General features: G+C 41.1%; 1 protein-coding gene across 3 annotated transcripts in view; it reads left to right on the forward strand.

Moving 5' to 3' along the window:
- Positions 1 to 17402, forward strand: part of USP24 (ubiquitin specific peptidase 24) — a 160437-nt gene extending 143035 nt beyond the window's left edge. For all 3 annotated transcript variants that reach the window (XM_032296865.1, XM_032296863.1, XM_032296864.1), the window contains 12 exons: positions 88 to 204; positions 609 to 701; positions 2560 to 2662; positions 4089 to 4210; positions 5108 to 5221; positions 6743 to 6808; positions 8571 to 8637; positions 10099 to 10177; positions 11140 to 11215; positions 11596 to 11682; positions 12075 to 12185; positions 14653 to 17402. In XM_032296865.1, coding sequence (XP_032152756.1) covers positions 88 to 204; positions 609 to 701; positions 2560 to 2662; positions 4089 to 4210; positions 5108 to 5221; positions 6743 to 6808; positions 8571 to 8637; positions 10099 to 10177; positions 11140 to 11215; positions 11596 to 11682; positions 12075 to 12185; positions 14653 to 14715 — 1098 coding nt within the window. In that variant the 3' untranslated portion in view covers positions 14716 to 17402. The remainder of the gene's footprint in view (positions 1 to 87; positions 205 to 608; positions 702 to 2559; positions 2663 to 4088; positions 4211 to 5107; positions 5222 to 6742; positions 6809 to 8570; positions 8638 to 10098; positions 10178 to 11139; positions 11216 to 11595; positions 11683 to 12074; positions 12186 to 14652) is intronic.
- The last annotated feature ends 273 nt before the right edge of the window (positions 17403 to 17675 follow it).

The raw sequence follows: 17675 nt of genomic DNA on the forward strand, positions 1-17675 counted from the left end.
TATGATGATTTACCTCAAATTAATCCTGTTATAAATGTCTGTCTTATGTTCTTTTTCTTCATGTAATTTTATCTTTCCTCTAACCAGTTAAAAAGCCTTCATCAGTTGCTGGAGGTACTACTTGCTCTGCTCGATAAAGACGTTCCAGAAAATTGTAAAAACTGTGCTCAGTACTTTTTCCTGTTCAACACTTTTGTGCAAAAGGTAAATAATTTCTTTCCTAATATCTTTTCTTAATACAGAGGATTTGTACTCTAAAAAGCTTTCAGACTGGTTAGTAAAGTTCTATGTGTTTTTTATGATGTTTCTTCTTAAAAAGCTTGTGAATTATATTACTTGCAAGAATTCCGATAAGGTGAGTATAGTTGCTCTGTGATAGCAGCGGAAGTCTGCATGAAAACTAGGAGTTAATTGTTTAGTAGTTATTGTGAACCAGCGTGAGGCTCCAGGAGTTTTTTGAATTAGATTTTAACAAGTACTTTCTATATGGAAATACTATTTTTAAAAAACGTATTATTGACTCCTTAAAACTTGTTATTTAGCTGTTTTTAAAACAAATTTTTGTCTTTATAGAAATATAATTTGTTATTCTCAATATCTTGTGACAGCAAGGTATTAGGGCGGGAGATCTTCTTCTGAGACATTCAGCTCTGCGACACATGATCAGCTTTCTCCTAGGGGCCAGTCGGCAGAACAATCAGGTAAAGACTGCTTTTATTTTTCTAGTGGAATGGCTATGGTTTTCATAGCCACTGTGTTCCTTTTCGTAGGTGATAAGTGTTTTTAATTTCATAAAAGTCTAAGCACTAGTACCATAGAGACTTTAAAGTTCTTTGGAGTTAAATTATTTTTACAACTTCTCTGTAGGATTTAGTCTAATAACCCATGGAAATTTCTAACTAGAATGTCAATCAAAATGTGAAGTGTGAGTGTCGTAAGAGGGAAAGATGGATTCTGACTGGGTAGGGGATTTCAAAAACCTTTAAGGAGTAGGTGGCATTGGGGTCTTCTACTTCCTCTCTGGGGCTGTGAACAAGACTGTTTTGGTGGTGGTCCTTTTAAGTCAGATGCTGAAAACACAAGTCAGAATTCAAATGCGAAGTTGTGCTGTTATAAACTGAATGATATTGCAGATATAATAAATACTCTTGTTCAAATGAAAAGGTAGTTGTTTTGGGTTTTTCTGTTGGTTGGTTGGTTGAGACAAGGTCTCACTCTGTCACCAGGCTGCTGTCACCCAGGTTGGAGGCAGTGGTGTGATCAGGGATCACTGTAGCCTAGACCTTTCAGGTTCAAGCAATCCTCCCTCTTCTGCCACCTAGTAGCTGGGACTATAGGTACATGCCACCACACCTGGCTCATTTTTTTATTTCGTGTAGAGACAGGGTTTCCCCAAGTTGCCCAAGCTGGTCTCGAACTGCTGGGCTCAAGCCATCCTCCCACCTCGGCTTCCTGAGGTTATTTTGTCAGAATAGGGTTGAATGTATCCAAAACCAACTCTCCTGTTGGAAATTCCTTTAATGCTGTGTTTTTCCCATCCATTATATTTTGTTTGATAGATTGAAAATACATGAAATGCCAACATGCCGTGATGATAAGCACTATTTATGGAGCACTTGTTATGTATGATACAACTGATCACTTTATGGTGGTATACTTTGTTACTCACAATTCAGTAAAATTAAGCAGCCTCATCCTCATTTTCAGGCAAGGATTAAAGCTCAGAGATGTTAAGTAACTTGTCCAAGGTCACAAAGCTAATGCATTGGTAGAGCAGGGATTCAGACCCAGCTCTGCTGGTGTCAAAGCCGGAGCCTTTTCCACTGTATGTAACACATTGTACAGGCTACAAAAGACAGATTTTCAGCCTAGGCTTCCTCTCAGCTTCCTCTTCAGTGTTAAAAAACAAGTACCAACACCGTCATGTGCTCTGTGTGTTGATGTTATGTTGAGATTTGCAGTATCCCCTTTCCACTTCAAGCTCTTCATATCTAAGACCCCATTGACACTAGCAATTGATCTAAATTCACTATAATTCAGCTGCACATGTAATTAATACTGTTTTGTATTTATGGAGTGCATTTTTACTTTTGAAAATATTTTCACTTTTAATATTTCATTTGGTCCTCAAAATCACAAAGTAGGCAGATTAAGTAGGTAGCCTTATCTCTGCCAGTACATGAAGAACTCAGATATTGTTGTGGTGAAGAATTTACCCACATTATACAGCACGGTGAGTGGTAGAGGCAGGGCCAGACCTGCAGATCTCCAGCCTCAGGGTTTTTTCCATTATACTGAGGCCCAGGAAGATTACCTGGCACATTGTAAGCACTCAGTAGCTAAAGTGAATACCTGAAGGGACTGGTTTTAGAATGTGAGTTAATAGAACCCTTTGAGCTGGCTTAAAACCTGTGGTTTTTTTGTACGTTGACCCTCTTCTATCAAGCATTGAGAAATAATTAAAGCCCAGAATATTATGAGCCAGCAAACCCTCTCCCTTCCTCTTCATATTGTTTCTGACGAAAACACTGACAGCCACTTTATCTTCTCTGATGACAGATACGTCGATGGAGTTCAGCACAAGCACGAGAATTTGGGAATCTTCACAATACAGTGGCATTACTTGTTTTGCATTCAGATGTCTCGTCCCAAAGGAATGTTGGTAAGCTTAACATATCTTAAAATAAAGAGGTATTGAATTTATCTAGCTTGGGGAGTAATAATATTAGCAATTAAGTGAATTTCCCTTGTTTCTCATTCGACTACTTGCTAGTTGAGGTTCACTTAAAATTTTTGTTTGAATTCATGTTAAACTTTGTAATATTATACTAGTTTGTCATAAGAGAAAATGAGTCATTTATTTGAGGGAGGTGAGAGGGTATATAAGTATTTTTTTTAATAACTCTCTAGGATTAAAGGCTAATTCAGAGCTCATTTGTCACCTTAACTTGAGCTGATACTGTGGGGAAATAGCCATGGTGTGGGCTCGAGTCTTCTAGCTGTGTGAACCTGACCAAGCCACCTGATCGTTCTGATCTTCAGTGCAAAATACTAAAAACATAATTCCCCAGGTATTACAAGATAATGAGATAAAGTACTTTGTAAAAACAAAGGGGATGCAGAAATAAATCACATCATCGAAATACATTTGTATGTAAGATACAGTTGGTAGCATTTTCCATTTTGTCTCCCAGAACTAGTAGCACAGTCATTTAATACAGCAAAAACACAATTGTCCTATATGATTTTCCAGTATCCTAACCTATGTGTGTACTGTTTTATACTCTTCCCAGGCCTTGTCATGATAGTAACAACAACCATAGTAATAATACAACCAAACAGCTTTTCAGTGTTTTCTGTGTGCTGTGCTTTAAACTTACCGTGTTTGATCCCCATACCAAACCTATGAGGAGTGTTCGTCCCAGTCTATGGATGCGAAGACTAAGATACAGAAAGGTTGGGTAACCTCCACAAGGTCGTATAGCTAGCTAGTAGCAAAGAAGCCAAGGCATAAATGCAAGCTCAGACCCAGAAGCTGCTAGGAAGATCTAATGGCAGGAAACTAAAAAACAGAGAGCATCATTCTGACAGAGAAATGTTTATTGTCTAAAGGGACATTGGAGGAACACTTGGATGGTTGTAAGGTAGAGTTTGCTTACTAAACTCTGACTCATCTAAAAAGACAAAGCTACCTAATTTCGTGAGCCCAGACAGTTTTGTAAAGAAAATTAAAGTATGCATTCTGATTTTTCTAGCAAATGAGATAACTCCTTCCATATGGTTGATTCTGCTTAGCATAGTTGGTGTTGGCCATTATTTGAGAACAGTTATTTGAGGAACAAAAGTGTCTTCTCCACTTCTTCAGTGGCAGTTTTTGGCACTATTTCGTAGACTATTTATATTTTTACCTCTTTGAGATATTATCGAGTAGAAATCACTAGGTATCCTCTAGACTGTGAGGGATCCGCTTGTGTGAGTACTCAGTGTGTGTGCAAGTCTTGAAGGAGGCACATTTCCTTATGGGTGTGTATTCTGTGGAGTAACACCAGGTGAGACAGCTTCTGTTTTGTTTCTTTGGTCTCCTAAAGCTCCTGGCATATTTAAGCAACGATCACCCATTAGCATTGCTCCCTCAAGCCCTCTGCTGCCCCTCCATGAGGAGGTAGAAGCCTTGTTGTTCATGTCTGAAGGGAAACCTTACCTGTTAGAGGTATGTACTTGTTATTCTAAAGCCATTTTTTCTCCTATTTGAGGAAAATTGCTTTTTGTTATTAATTGTGTTTGGCATGAAGAGTATTGTTAAGAGAAGAAATTATTCTTTCAAATTAAGTTTTCTTATATGTCAGAAAGAATAATTGGTGGAAGAGAATATTATTAGTCCTCTCTTCAGCCAAGGTCCAGACCTCCAGGTCCAGCCCAGCCAGCTACCAATCAGGGCCCCAGAGGGAGGTAAAAGGCACTTCACCCATCAAAATCATTTCATTCATTGTAGAGGTTTTGATCCCAATCTCTCTTGTGTGTCCCTGGTCCTGGAATGCTACAACTATGAACCACACATGTTGTTAAACCTCAGGAGTATGGGGTGGGCTGCTCTCAGCTCTCCATCGTGGCGCTTGTGTGGCTCAATCCTCAATCCGACCCTACCCTTCCAACAGAGCCGCCCCAGCTATGGACGCCATCTTCTGGTCCATCTTTCCTAACTGATTTACAGATACGTGAATCTATGAACAATATAATTCTGTTTTTTTTTTGTTTTTTTTTTTTTCTAAGTAAATCAGTGTTGTGCTATTTAATACATCTTTTTTTACTTTGGCTTAATATTTTTTGGATAAATTGGTGATTATTTTAATTGTGGGAGCTTTTGCCTTTGAAAAACTGATGGAAACAACTCCTGGAAAAAAGTGCACATTTTCACAAAGTTGTGTAAAATTTCAGTCAGGCTTAGACACCCTGGAATCTATCTATAGACTTCTCACAGTTAAGAAACCCTGTTTTGAGGCAGTGTTAATTATCTTAAAATCTGGGTAGATTTGAGTTACAGGCAGCAACAGCAGATGGACTGTTACCTGTGACATGAAGAGCTGACTCTGTTATGTCCTCCCACCAGGTCATGTTTGCTTTGCGGGAGCTGACGGGTTCGCTCTTGGCGCTCATTGAGATGGTGGTGTACTGCTGTTTCTGTAATGAGCATTTTTCCTTCACAATGCTGCATTTCATTAAGGTAGGACCTCAGTTAAACTAGTCATAGCCAGGTAGCCTTTATGTGAGAATCTAGGAGAGCATCTGTGTGCCCCAAGGCAATGTGCTTGTTCTCGGAAATTGTTTCTCCTAATCCTAATAGCGTAGGTTCATTTGATTCATTTTTAATCTTTAATTTTTAATTACATAGATAAATTACTGCACTCCCTTTGGGGAGAATTTAATCATAGAAAGAGGCCAAAAGAAAAAATATAGACTGGGAAAAGAATAAATAAATAAAAGGGAAATGAGACCAAGGTCTACTCTGGTCACCACCCGTCATCCTTGCCCACTCTACCCCAGGGACCAACACTGTTACATTGCTGTTTCCCTCCAGGCCTCTTTGTGTGCATTTACACTGTGTATATGTTAGTTTCTGCCCGCAGAATTCCTGCATGCCTTCTTTTCTGCACCAGTATTTACAGTGGTGATACATGTAGTGTTAACAAGAAGCAGGCGATTAGTGGATTCTGTCTTTAGACTGTTACTACAATATGTTTTGCCCTCAGCCTTTTATGTACAGGCCTATGTCAGAAGCAATTAACTTCCTGTCTTTGCTAGTTACTAATTATATGCTCTTGGGCAGTTTCCTCCTCTGTGACTGATTTCACAGGTTGTAAGGATTCGCCAAGGTGGTATAATATGTGAAGTGCTCACTTAGTACCATACCTGGCCTCTTGGAAGTGTGGTATTTTAACACAATGGTCTTTCCCACCTTTTATACATATAAATGTTATTAAAATGGCCGAAGGGGAGTGTGTTTTATGAATTTTACCTTTTTCGCTTAGTGTATCTTGGCACATTTTTCTATTTAATAAGCCGACCTTTTATGTACTTTGTTCATAGCATCCTTAACTCAGAGTATTCTCATCTGTTGTTTTTTTTTTCTTTTTTTTTTCTTTTCTTTTTGGACCGAGTTTCAGGCTGGAGTGCAATGGCACAATCTCCACTCACCGAAACCTCTGCCTCCCAGGTTCAAGCAATTCTCCTGCCTCAGCCTCCTGAGTAGCTTGGATTACAGGCGTGCTCCACCATGCCCAGCTATTTTTGTATTTTTAGTAGAGACGAGGTTTCTCCATGTTGGTCAGGCTGGCCTCGAACTCCCAACCTCAGGTGATCTGCCCGCCTCAGCCTCCCAAAGTGCTGGGATTACAAGCATGAGCCACCGCACCCAGCTTCTCATTTGTATTCTTGTAGCTCTACCAGCATATTCTGGAAAACATGCTGGGATATGGACATATGTAAAATCAGATCTGTTTAGTGACTTGAAATCTCTTCTGTTTCCTCCTTCCTAATTTCATAGTGAAGTATCAGAGCGTTGCAGCTGGAAGAGCCTTACAGGTTGTTCATTTCAGTTCCAGATTTAGCATTTGAGAAACTGAGGCCCAGAAAGGGGAGTTGACTTGCTCAAGGTCAGCCAGATGGTGATAGAACTAGGGTTTGGATCCAGCATTGTTTATTGCCTTTTCCACTGAAATTTTTATGCTTTTAAAAAATATTTCAGAACCAACTAGAAACTGCTCCACCCCACGAGTTAAAGAATACGTTCCAACTACTTCATGAAATATTGGTAAGTCATAACTGTTCTGATTCACTTTTATTTAGGAATGTATTAGTCAACAAGTGTTTATAAATAAAAAATTATGTCTTTATTGTTTTTCCATTCATTTGGTCTGCATTTATTGAGTCTTCTTCACGTCAGTCACGTGTTTAATGCATTTGGTTTAGAGGTGAGCAGTAGTAAAACTACCTCCTCGGAGCTCGCGGTTGAGTGAGGGAGTGAGGTAAGTACACAGGCAGCTGTGGTGCAGAGTGAAGGGGAGTGCTACGGATGGTTAACCCTTGCCAGGGCCTCATGGTGGAGAAGGCATTGTGTTAGTGCAAATGTTATTACGGTTAAACTTTACAGTCATCCTCAGAGGTGAATTTCTGGCTTTACAGTTTATCATCAAATCTCAGATACTATTGATTGTATATATGTACTACTGATAATATTTTTAAGAGCTATGAAACGGAAATGTAACCAATCGTAGGATGTTTCCAGTTTCAGAAGTATGAAGAGCAGGGGGAAAAAAATCCTCTGGCAGTTACATTGAAGGATGGGCTAAAGAAGGATACAAGATTGGGAATTGGAAGACCATTTAGGAGTCTGGGAATATTCTAAGTGTGAAATAACAGGGCCTGTGGTGGGGCAAGGGACAGACAGGTCAAGAGGTATTATGGAAAGAGAATCAGTGGGATTTGGTGACTGGTTATGAGTTATGTGTCTGGTCCAGAGGTTCCGTAGAGAGTGAGGGCCTGGGTTTCCTTTGGATTCCTTATACTTCATAGAGGGCTTGGCACAGACTGGGCATTTAATAGAGAGTTTTGATTAAGAAAAGACATCATGGGTGCCATTTGTTAAAAGCTTACTTTTCAAGTTCTTTACCTCCTTTTGGTTCTAATGCTTTTACTAGCTTTGGTAGATTATTGCTCCTTAGGGGTAGGACTGTGTATTGTTAATCTATCAACAACAAACAAACATCTATCAAACAAACATATACATAGTTCATCCATCAAAACTTTTGTTGGTAGATGAACAATGTATATATTGGTAGTTTACATACCATGCACAGTTCAGTACTAAGAACTAGAAATACAGCTCTGATAGCAAAACTTCACATTTTTAGTAAGCAAGTTAAAGCATAAACCTCTTATCCTTAGGATCATAGAGTATATGTCCTCATAACCCACAGAGAACTGTAGATCTAGTTGATAGCAACACATAGGTAGGAAATGAATGGATCTTTAAGTATTACTTCATAGTTTTTTATCTTAGTTTAAAGATCTATTTGAGACATGTGGCAATGATGTAATATTTGTTTGTATTGGATTTTTTTTTGTTTTCTTTCCTTTTTTTTTTTGGAGACAGAGTCTCCCTCTGTTGCCCAGGCTGGAGTGCAGTGGCACCCAGGCTAGAGCCACAGTCATAGCTCACTGTAGCCTCAAACTCCTGGGCACAAGTGATCCTTCTGCCTCAGCCTCCCAAATAGCTGGGACTACAGGCACATGTCACTGTGCCCAACTAATTTTTTTTTTTTTTTGTAGAGATGGGGTCTCACTTGTTGACCAGGCTAGTTCAGAACTCTTGGCCTCAAGTGATCCTCCTGCCCTGGCCTCACAAAATGCTGAGATCACAGTCATGAGCCACTGTGCCTGTCCTGTGTTGGTTTTGTTGTTGTTGTAGTTTAATACTAAATTAGTCTCTTGAATAGAATTATTTAAAAAAGCACCCGTGGCTATGACACAAGCTCCTTCTTTCATTTACTAACTTTTGTTTCATCCTTTCACAGGTTATAGAAGATCCCATACAAGTAGAGCGAGTCAAATTTGTGTTTGAGACAGAAAATGGATTACTAGGCAAGTATGCCTGGCCTTATGCACAAATGTCTACAGTAAATATGTGGATAATCTATTGTTCTGGCCAGTTCTGCCGCCTGCTGCTCTCGGTGGATCTACAGTGACTCATACAGTACAAATCTGGTCAGGGCCACTGAGCTCCCTCATTCTGATCAGAAGAATTAACACCCAGGGAGCTTCTCACCCTACATATTCCCCTACTTTTAGTCAGTAAGGTGTAGCTTGGGGTTCTTTTACCAGATCAGGTAGGATTCAGGAGTGCTGTGAACTTTATTCAACAAGCTAACGCCCACTCCCTGTTGTACTCTGTAGCCACTGGGGAGAGAAAAACTGAAACCTGAGACTCAGGATGTTGTCACGCTCATAAAATGTGAATGTCTTCTTACCTATGGTGTGAGCGTAATCATATTTTCACTGTCTACTCTTAAGTTTGTTTGTCAGGGCTTTCTTTTTCAGACGGCTCAATTGACTTTCCTGAGCTATTTATTAGAAAAAGTTTAGTTCAGAATAATTTTAGCCAGCTCCCACCATTTACCTGTATTTCCACTTAATCTGAGCCTATTTTAGATTTTGCTATGTATTAAGAGATTAAGCCATCCTTTTGTTGTGAAAGGAGATTTAAGCTAAAAAGTTTTGTAGGTTCAGCTTTTCAGGCAACCCTTTGGAATGGTATACTCTAGTCAGAGCCATACACAGGCTCTCTGGAACTTAAAAACTATAAACTCCTCAAGAGCAGGACCAAGTATTATTATTATTTTTTTTTTTTTTAAGCCAGGATCTCACTTTGTTATCCAGGCTAGAATGCAGTGACATGATCTCAGATCACTGCAACCTCTGCCTCCTGAGCTCAAGTGATCCTCTTACCTCATCCTCCCAAGTTGGTGGGATTATGGGCATATATCACTAGCCCAGCTAAGTTTTGTATTTTTTTTAGAGGGTTTTGCCGTGTTGCTCAGGCTGATCTTGAACTCATGACTTGAAGTGATCCACCCGCCTTGGCCTCCCAAAGTGCAGAGATTACAGGCATGAGCCACCATGCCTGGCCTATTTATGGTTAAATCCCTAAAACACAGACCAGGTGATAATTGCTGTACTGACCCTAGTATCATAAAATTTCATTTATCAAACTAAAAGTGTTATAACTACTGTCAGTAATATGGTATGTGGGAAAGTCTCGAAGTGAATAATCAGGCAGTAAAAAGTTTTGTTCCTGTTCAGTTCTCCTAAAAGTCAAACTTGTGGCACCATGTATGTTTTTCTTTAACATACTTAAAGTAGTGTTTCTACCCATTAGAATTTGGAGATTCTGTTAAGTCAGGCACTGCCATGGTTTTAGTTAAGTTCTTCCTTATCAGTTTATTAAAATAGTTCGTGATTCTTAGAACAAGAGAGCTTGTTGTTACTTGGAGCCACTTTCAGTTGAGTGCTTTATTGTTACAATGTCCTCTTCTCTTCCTTCAGCTTTGATGCACCACAGTAATCACGTGGACAGCAGTCGCTGCTACCAGTGTGTTAAATTTCTTGTCACTCTTGCTCAAAAGTAAGTGTCAACTTTAAACGCAGGGAGGGAATGGTGTTTTAATTACAAGTCAGATATGACCAGAAGAAAAACATGTGCCCGGTTTTGATACCTGGAGAATCTGACTCAGTCAGGACATGTTTGCTTGGAAGGTACAGAAACCTATTAGAATGATCTCAGAAAAATATGAGGGCAAGTATTAAAGGAGAAGCAGATCTTAAAGAATCCCAGAAAAGCTCACCCACCAGACCCTATGTCAGAAGATCAGGAATCAGGGCAGATATGGAAGCCTTAAGAGCAAGAGCTCATGAGCCTCAACTCAAGGTCTCTCAGTTATGTAACCCAGCTACCAGCTCTTCAGGCTCTAGGTCCCTAACCTCAAAATAGCCTCTCACACCTATAGCTCCTGAGTGTTTGTGAACCCAGGCACTGTGCCAAGAACCTTGCCTGTATTATCTTATTTCATCTTTATAACAACTTCATGCGGCTAGTACAGGCGTGAGTCATGTATCATGGGTGGTTTAAGTGACATGCCTAGGATCATAGAGCGAAAACTTGAACACAGGCTGATTGACTGGAAAACGAATGTTCTTTTTTCTTGTGATGAAATGTATATAACATAAAATTTACTATTTTGACCATTTTTAAGGGTGTGGTTCAGTGAGTTTAAGTGCATTCACATTGTTATGCAACCATCACCACCATCTAGCTCCAGAACTCTTTTCATCTTTTGAAACTGAAACTCGGTACCTATTGAAGAATAACTCCCTATTCCTCCCTTCCCCCAGCCACTGGGGAAGCAATTCTAATTTCTGTCTCCATGAATTTGACTACTCTCGGAACCCCATTTAAGTAGAATCATAAATATAAAGACAATTGAATTTTAATGAAATTAGCATTTACGTTTCAAAATAGAGAAGTACTAGGAACAAGTTTATTTGCAAAGAAAGAATTTGGCTAACAAAAATCTCCTCGGTCACCAGGTGTCCTGCAGCTAAGGAGTACTTCAAGGAGAATTCCCACCACTGGAGCTGGGCTGTGCAGTGGCTACAGAAGAAGGTAATTGAACAGTGAATCTTTCTAGCTGCAACACAGGAATCAATAATAGCACATCTTGTCAGGAAAAGTCTCTGAAACTGAATATGGAGACTAACCTTAAAGTGTTTTCAGATTTTAAACGTTTTCTTGGTACAGTTTGTATCTGTATGCATTAACTTTGTCTTAATACATATTTCTTAACTTCTTAGGGGAAAAGGTAGGGATGATGATGTAAGAAGCAATCTTTGACTGAGGTCTTGAATCACCTTATGTGATGGAAGGTCTGAGTAGACTTGTACCTATTTTGGATGCTTTTAAGACTCAATATCTAATGGTAGAAGCTGTGAACTCACAGGGGCTTATTTGTCACCTCTGATGGCATTTTTGACCTTTCATCGCAGATGTCAGAACATTATTGGACACCACAGAGTAATGTCTCTAATGAAACATCAACTGGAAAAACCTTTCAGCGAACCATTTCAGCTCAGGTGAGAGCCGTCTCTTGTATTCGTGTGATCTAAATCCCTCATGGAGGATTCTCAGTGTGTTTCTCAGAAACTGCAACCTCTGAGAAGAGCGATGTGAGTTGAAAATGAGAATAAGCAGAAGAAACAATTGAATTTCTATGAAAAGACAATAGACTGGTGTACACTGATACAAATATGTGCAGATTATTTGCCTAGAAAGAAAGTCATACAGGTTGGGCAGTCTGGTCACAAAAGTGAACAGGGGTTGAGGGGTTCTAGTGGCAGTGATGAAGGCCTCACTCTCAGGCCTCTGGTACCACGGAAGGCCAAAGGAAAGGTGGTCTTCCCTGGTTGGTTGCTGCTGCCACTGAATGGCCCTTAACTTTGTCGTCTTGTGTTTGAATCTTCTGCAGGACACATTAGCGTATGCCACAGCTTTGTTGAATGAAAAAGAGCAATCAGGAAGCAGTAATGGGTCGGAGAGCAGTCCTGCCAATGAGAACGGAGACAGGCATCTGCAGCAGGTATAATTGTCGGCATGTCCTTGTGTGCAAAGGGCAGCCTTGCTCTTAAGCTTTCCAAAAAGAATTTCCACAGTCCAGGAAAACAAGATGCCTCCTCTGGAATGTGAGTCCAGAGAGACACCAGCTCTGCCCTCTAGTGATCTTAGCTCAGCACACACTAACCATGTGTTTATAGGGCTGAGCAGTGCTGCAGTATGAAGTGAATGCAAGGCCTTCATAGAGGTGTCTGTGGCCGGCCACCCTAATCAACCTGCAGGTAGTCCTGATGAAGGCAGGCCACAGGTGGATTTGTTCCAGCTTGTCCACTTTATTTTGCCAGGTTACTGAAAGTCCCTCTTTTGCTCTCACCAGCCTTCCTGGAAATATGGATGCATGAAAAAAAAGATCCCATGCTCTTGAAATACACCTGTTTGTCAGGGGAGTCCAAGAAAATTTTGATGTTTATTTAAAAAAAAAAAAAAGGAAAAAAAAAGTTTTAATACCAATCATGATAGTAGAAAAAGAATATAAATATGTATTGAACACTCACTGTGTGCAAACACTGAACAATGTAATTATTGTAATTATTACATCTTTCCAGTAGCCTGTAACCTTCCTTAACAGCGGTCTCTTCTGTGGTCCCTTCACAGTACTTTGTACAGAATAGGCCCCATTAAATGAATGTTGCTGATGTAGTGGGTATCTTTTTTTTTTTTAAGCGTTATCTTTCAGATCCTCATAACCACCATCCGAGGAACTGTCACCCTGATTTTACAGAAAGGTAACTGGCCCAGCACAGGGATGTGACTTACCCAAGGTCACTCCGCACGTTACCTCATCACCTGCTTCATTTGCAGAGAAAATAAAAGTGGTCACAGGAGAGCTCCTGTGGCCACTAATTCCCAGGCATCTGCTTCGTTCTTGTCTCCTCTCCTGTGACAGTGGGAAGTTTGCTTCTGTCCACCCAAAGCTCATCCCCGCCCATCTTGGCAGAGCTTTGCATTCTAGTGTGCCTGTGCGCATTCGTGTAACTCTTCAGTATCCGGAACGCTGCCTCCCTGCCAGACCCTTCCCAGCAGTGTCTCAGCACACTGGCTTCTCTTTTGTTCTGTCAAAGCCTCTGCCTATTGCCCCTGCCTTCTTTCCTCTTCTTTGCAGCCAAACTTCGAATAATTCTCTAAACTTCACTTTCCCCATTTTCTCATCTCTCACTCCCTCCTCAGCCTCTTCCCCCCGACTCCCTCCCTCTTCTCTCCACCTCAGCAGTTGGGGTGACAGGTGGCCTGCAGCTTCCAGACCTCATCTTAGCTGACTCCCCAGCATCCTCTGGCGCTCCTGGCGCTCTTCCTGTTTGAAACACTGTCTTCCAGGGCTTTCCTGACACTTCTCTCTCATAGTTTTCCTAGAACCATTCTGGCTGTTCCTTCTCCATCTCCTTCCTAGTACAGCCTCTTCGAGGCCACCAGTAAAGGTTCGTGGAGTCTCTGACCTGTGTCCTCCTGCCCACACTCAGTACTCTCTCCGCACCCACCTTGGATTTCTGGACATGAACAGCTAGCTTTCTTGTTCCTGACATTCTCTACTTGGCATACCCTAAAGACCTCAGACTCGACGTGCTCAGCCCCTCCTTCCTGCCGCCTCCGAAGCTGGCCCTCAGTCAGTGTTCCTTATCTCACACACAGCACCCCCATATCATCCCAGACAGCTCCCTTTTAAACAGTGCTCATCCTTTTCCTCCATCTGTCTAAGCCCCTCGTCTCCTGATCTCTGTTAGTATCCACTCACCTCCACTCCTGCTTCCCTCTGGGTCACACACTAAAACCTTTCAAAGGCTTTCCTTTGCTATGAGGAGAAAAGCCAGAATCCTCAACCCAGTCCTGCTTGATCTGGCCCCTGTGCACCTCCCCACCCCATTTTCTGAATTTCATTTATCAAATATACTCTCTTCCTTCCACCTCAGGCCCCTCCTACTCACCCCAAACTCTCACTCAGTTTAGATTGTCACTTCCAGACTGCCCTTGCTCCTCCCCACCCCAGCTTGATGAGTCCCACAGCACACGGTGAGTATTCAGAATGATCACCACATGTGTAAGCCAAAGGCCGCACAGATGGTAACAGAGGCAGCCTTCAGACCCAAGAGTGGCCCAGAGCCCATCTCTAACAGGTGCAGGGCAGGGAACCAATGCCTCTCCCGGCTTTATCACTGCTCTGTCTTCTCACATGAGTGTGGAGTAGCCTTGTGACTTTAGACGTCTTAAGTCACTGGGTTGTTTCACTGACTAAATGAGAGCATAGAAATGTATATGTTTTACATAATCATGAGTTGTCAAGTACCAGATGTAATAGTTATCATGTTTTCTTACCCTCTGATAAACACTGCATTAAATTGCCAGACGAAGACATGTTTAAATTTTAGAACACAATTCAGTTGCCTTAGAAAACCTTTTCTCTAACCATCTGAACTTTAGCTTCCTCTTCTTTTCTGCAGGGTTCAGAATCTCCCATGATGATTGGCGAGTTGAGAAGTGACCTTGATGACGTTGATCCCTAGAGGCACGTGCCCAGCCTGAGAGGAGTCAAGTCACAATACTGGATGCTCAGCACCTTCTTGGAGTCAGAATTTCATCCTTGAACCCTTTGGAAGAGCCTGCAGATTGGACTGGGAAAGCTGCTGTGACTTCGGCAGATCGCATATTTCTCAAGGAAAGCGTTTTTAGGCCGCTAGCAGGTTTGGGAGCTGTTTGGCAGTGAGAATTCCGGCATGTGGATCAGCTGTCCTGGGAGCGCGGGCTATATGTGGATTCACATTTCTGTGGAGATTTTCAGAAATAAAGCCAGTGGCTGACTTTTTTGTTACACGAACATACAAGAGTGAGCATAAAGCTGTTGCTTTCTCTACGATGCTACAAAAGAAATTCCTTTGGTTTTTATATTTTAAGAAAAAAAGCAAGCTGCTTTTAGATATGTGGGGGCAAATTTTTAATCTTGCAGAAACATTAAACAGGAATATCCAGTTTAAAATGATGTAAACATATGTGATAAAATTCCTTTTCTTTGTAAAATAGTAGTTAAAGAAGTCAATTTACACAGACCTTTGTATTTAATATGTCTCCCTATTTGTATAGAATTTCAGATGGGTCTAGATGAGAACCCTATGCATAAGCTTGAATCTTGATGAAAGGTTACCAGGATCAGGATGAAAAATTGGGAAATATTAAGCTCTTGAAGGTATTTTTCTGATATAATTGAGATTGAAAAGAGCAATTTTTAAAATGCTGTGTTCTCCAGAAGTACAGGGTGGATTCTTTGACATCAATCACTTAAAGAAGTTATGAGTTGTTCCCCAAACAGATTTTTAAAACAGCAAAATAAAAGCACTTTAAGATATAATTTTACTGAGTTTGACTTCACAAAATTATCTTTTTAATGCTTGGAGACATATTGAATAAACTGTAGTCTTAAATCATGTGATCTGCAATCATTTGTTTTTGCTTAAAATGTAATTACCGAAACCCTTGGTATTGGTTGTATATGAAGTCAACCATTTGAGTTGGTACATACTGCTTGTGAGTTTCGTAGTAATTTTAATGCAGAGAAGGAACTTGAGAATTGTTTCTCCTCAACATGACTAATTAACACTGAAAAGACAGTCAAGGTTTAAGATTTATTTTCCCAGAAATAAATATAGAGCAATTGAATAACCATCTATTTAGTTGTGTTTCCAAAGTATAGCACCATTCGTTCATTTGTACCAGCTCCCTTTTTGGTGGGGGAGAAAAATTACACCCACATATTTCATAAATATTTTGTACGTTTTGTATTTTGACTTGCTCACATTTTCAGCCCTGTTTTGCCTTTAGTTATAGGTTCTGCCTTATTTTCATCTCACCGTGCACAGAACTAGGGAGCTTTAGGAAGTGCCAGGTTTCCACTGTCAGTGAGATTTGCCAAGTCACAGAGGCGCAGCCAGCCCCAAAGTGCCTGTCTGGCTGCTGTGGCATTGTGTGGGCACGTGGCCAGGCAGATGGCGTCTCATTGCTGTGCTCTCGCCATGGCCCAGTCACTTCATCGTCTGACAGTGAGGGTTTCTGTGCCATCAGACTTCACTTTGTTATTCTGTGACTTCCTGGAGGCTCACGATGCCCTTTGTCAAACATGCTAAGAAGATGGAAGGGCCAGCACTTAAGAGCAGAACTGTACCCTTAGAGAAACAGACAGAGGCGTGTGGCAAACTTCAGACAATTCCAGTGTTCTTGCAGTTTGAAATGTGATGTTCCAGTGCTGGTTCTGAGTACGTGAATGCTTCATGTCCGACTGTTTCCCCTACCCTCCTCACCTTCTCTCCACCCCCATCCTCACCAAGAGATTGTGTGGGACATGACCTTGAAATGCTGGCGATGATCCGCGCTGGGATGTCATCGCTGGCCACTGCACTCTCAGGAGCCCAAAATCAGGAGTGAAATCGCCACTTCTAGTCCCCTTATTTCCTATGGAAACAACGCCTTCCACACCCCAGCACCTGCTGTCCTCACTGTAAAGTTTCATCAGGATCGCTCACAGTGTATATTGTATGCTTCGGTTCATGTTGCTTACACCGTTGCTTCAGTGACCGTCGTTTTCACTTTGCTGGTAACCACTTGATTTCTGACAGCTACAGTCAGTGAACCTGCTGATGACTTTTTTTAACGTAGTACAACAGTGACAATTATGACAGGCTTACCTTGGAAGAGTTGTCATTTTTACTGCCAATTTTTTGGATGAAGATGTTTTTATAAACCTTTCAAAATGGTCTGCAAACAGAGCAGGAATTGCACAATTAACTCAATGCTGTGTCTCAAGCAGCTCCCTTAGTGAGGCCAATCTTAGGATGGCCGATTCTGCCCGCTAAAGGCATCCTGGGAAAGAAAATAAGCATCCCAGCGGGCATCTCACCACGACTTCTACAGTCCTCACACAGTCACTGACAACTACAATCAGTTTTAGGAACTAGAGCGCCGTATCATCAAACTTACCCTGTCCTGCCCCACCTTCCCTGCTAACATTGAGGTGTGTGCAGTACCTTTTGAGCTTGGAACAAGCAGACTGGAATTTTCCTCTGCTACCTCTTGTGTATAAAATCTTGTTTATAAAATTTCAAAAGGAAGTAGATACACTAGGGAAGAACCTTAATTCAGAATTTGGTTCTTGCGTGGCAAAGTTCTTAGCTTCTAAGAGTATAAAATAAATTTTTCAAAAACATAAGAGTTGGAGTCTCACGATTTTTCATATAGCAGAATACAGCCGTAGTGGGTGGGGGAACAGCATGGGCCTGTGCCTGGTGCTAAATGGTATGATTCCTCTTAGCACTTTACACTGATAAAGGAGACTGTGGGTTCTCTTAGCCTTTTGCTGTTCTTTCGTCTGGAGAGGCTGTTTTAGGATTCATCTGCAAAGCTTAGAGGAGGACGCTGAACTTAGGTTGATGGTCTACATTCATCTCCACCAAAGCTTTCCGCTCTCCCAAGTGGTCCC

This window comes from Sapajus apella, unplaced genomic scaffold (genome assembly GCF_009761245.1).
Source record: "Sapajus apella isolate SASKATOON/1434 unplaced genomic scaffold, GSC_monkey_1.0 scaffold36, whole genome shotgun sequence".
Lineage (NCBI taxonomy): Eukaryota > Metazoa > Chordata > Mammalia > Primates > Cebidae > Sapajus > Sapajus apella.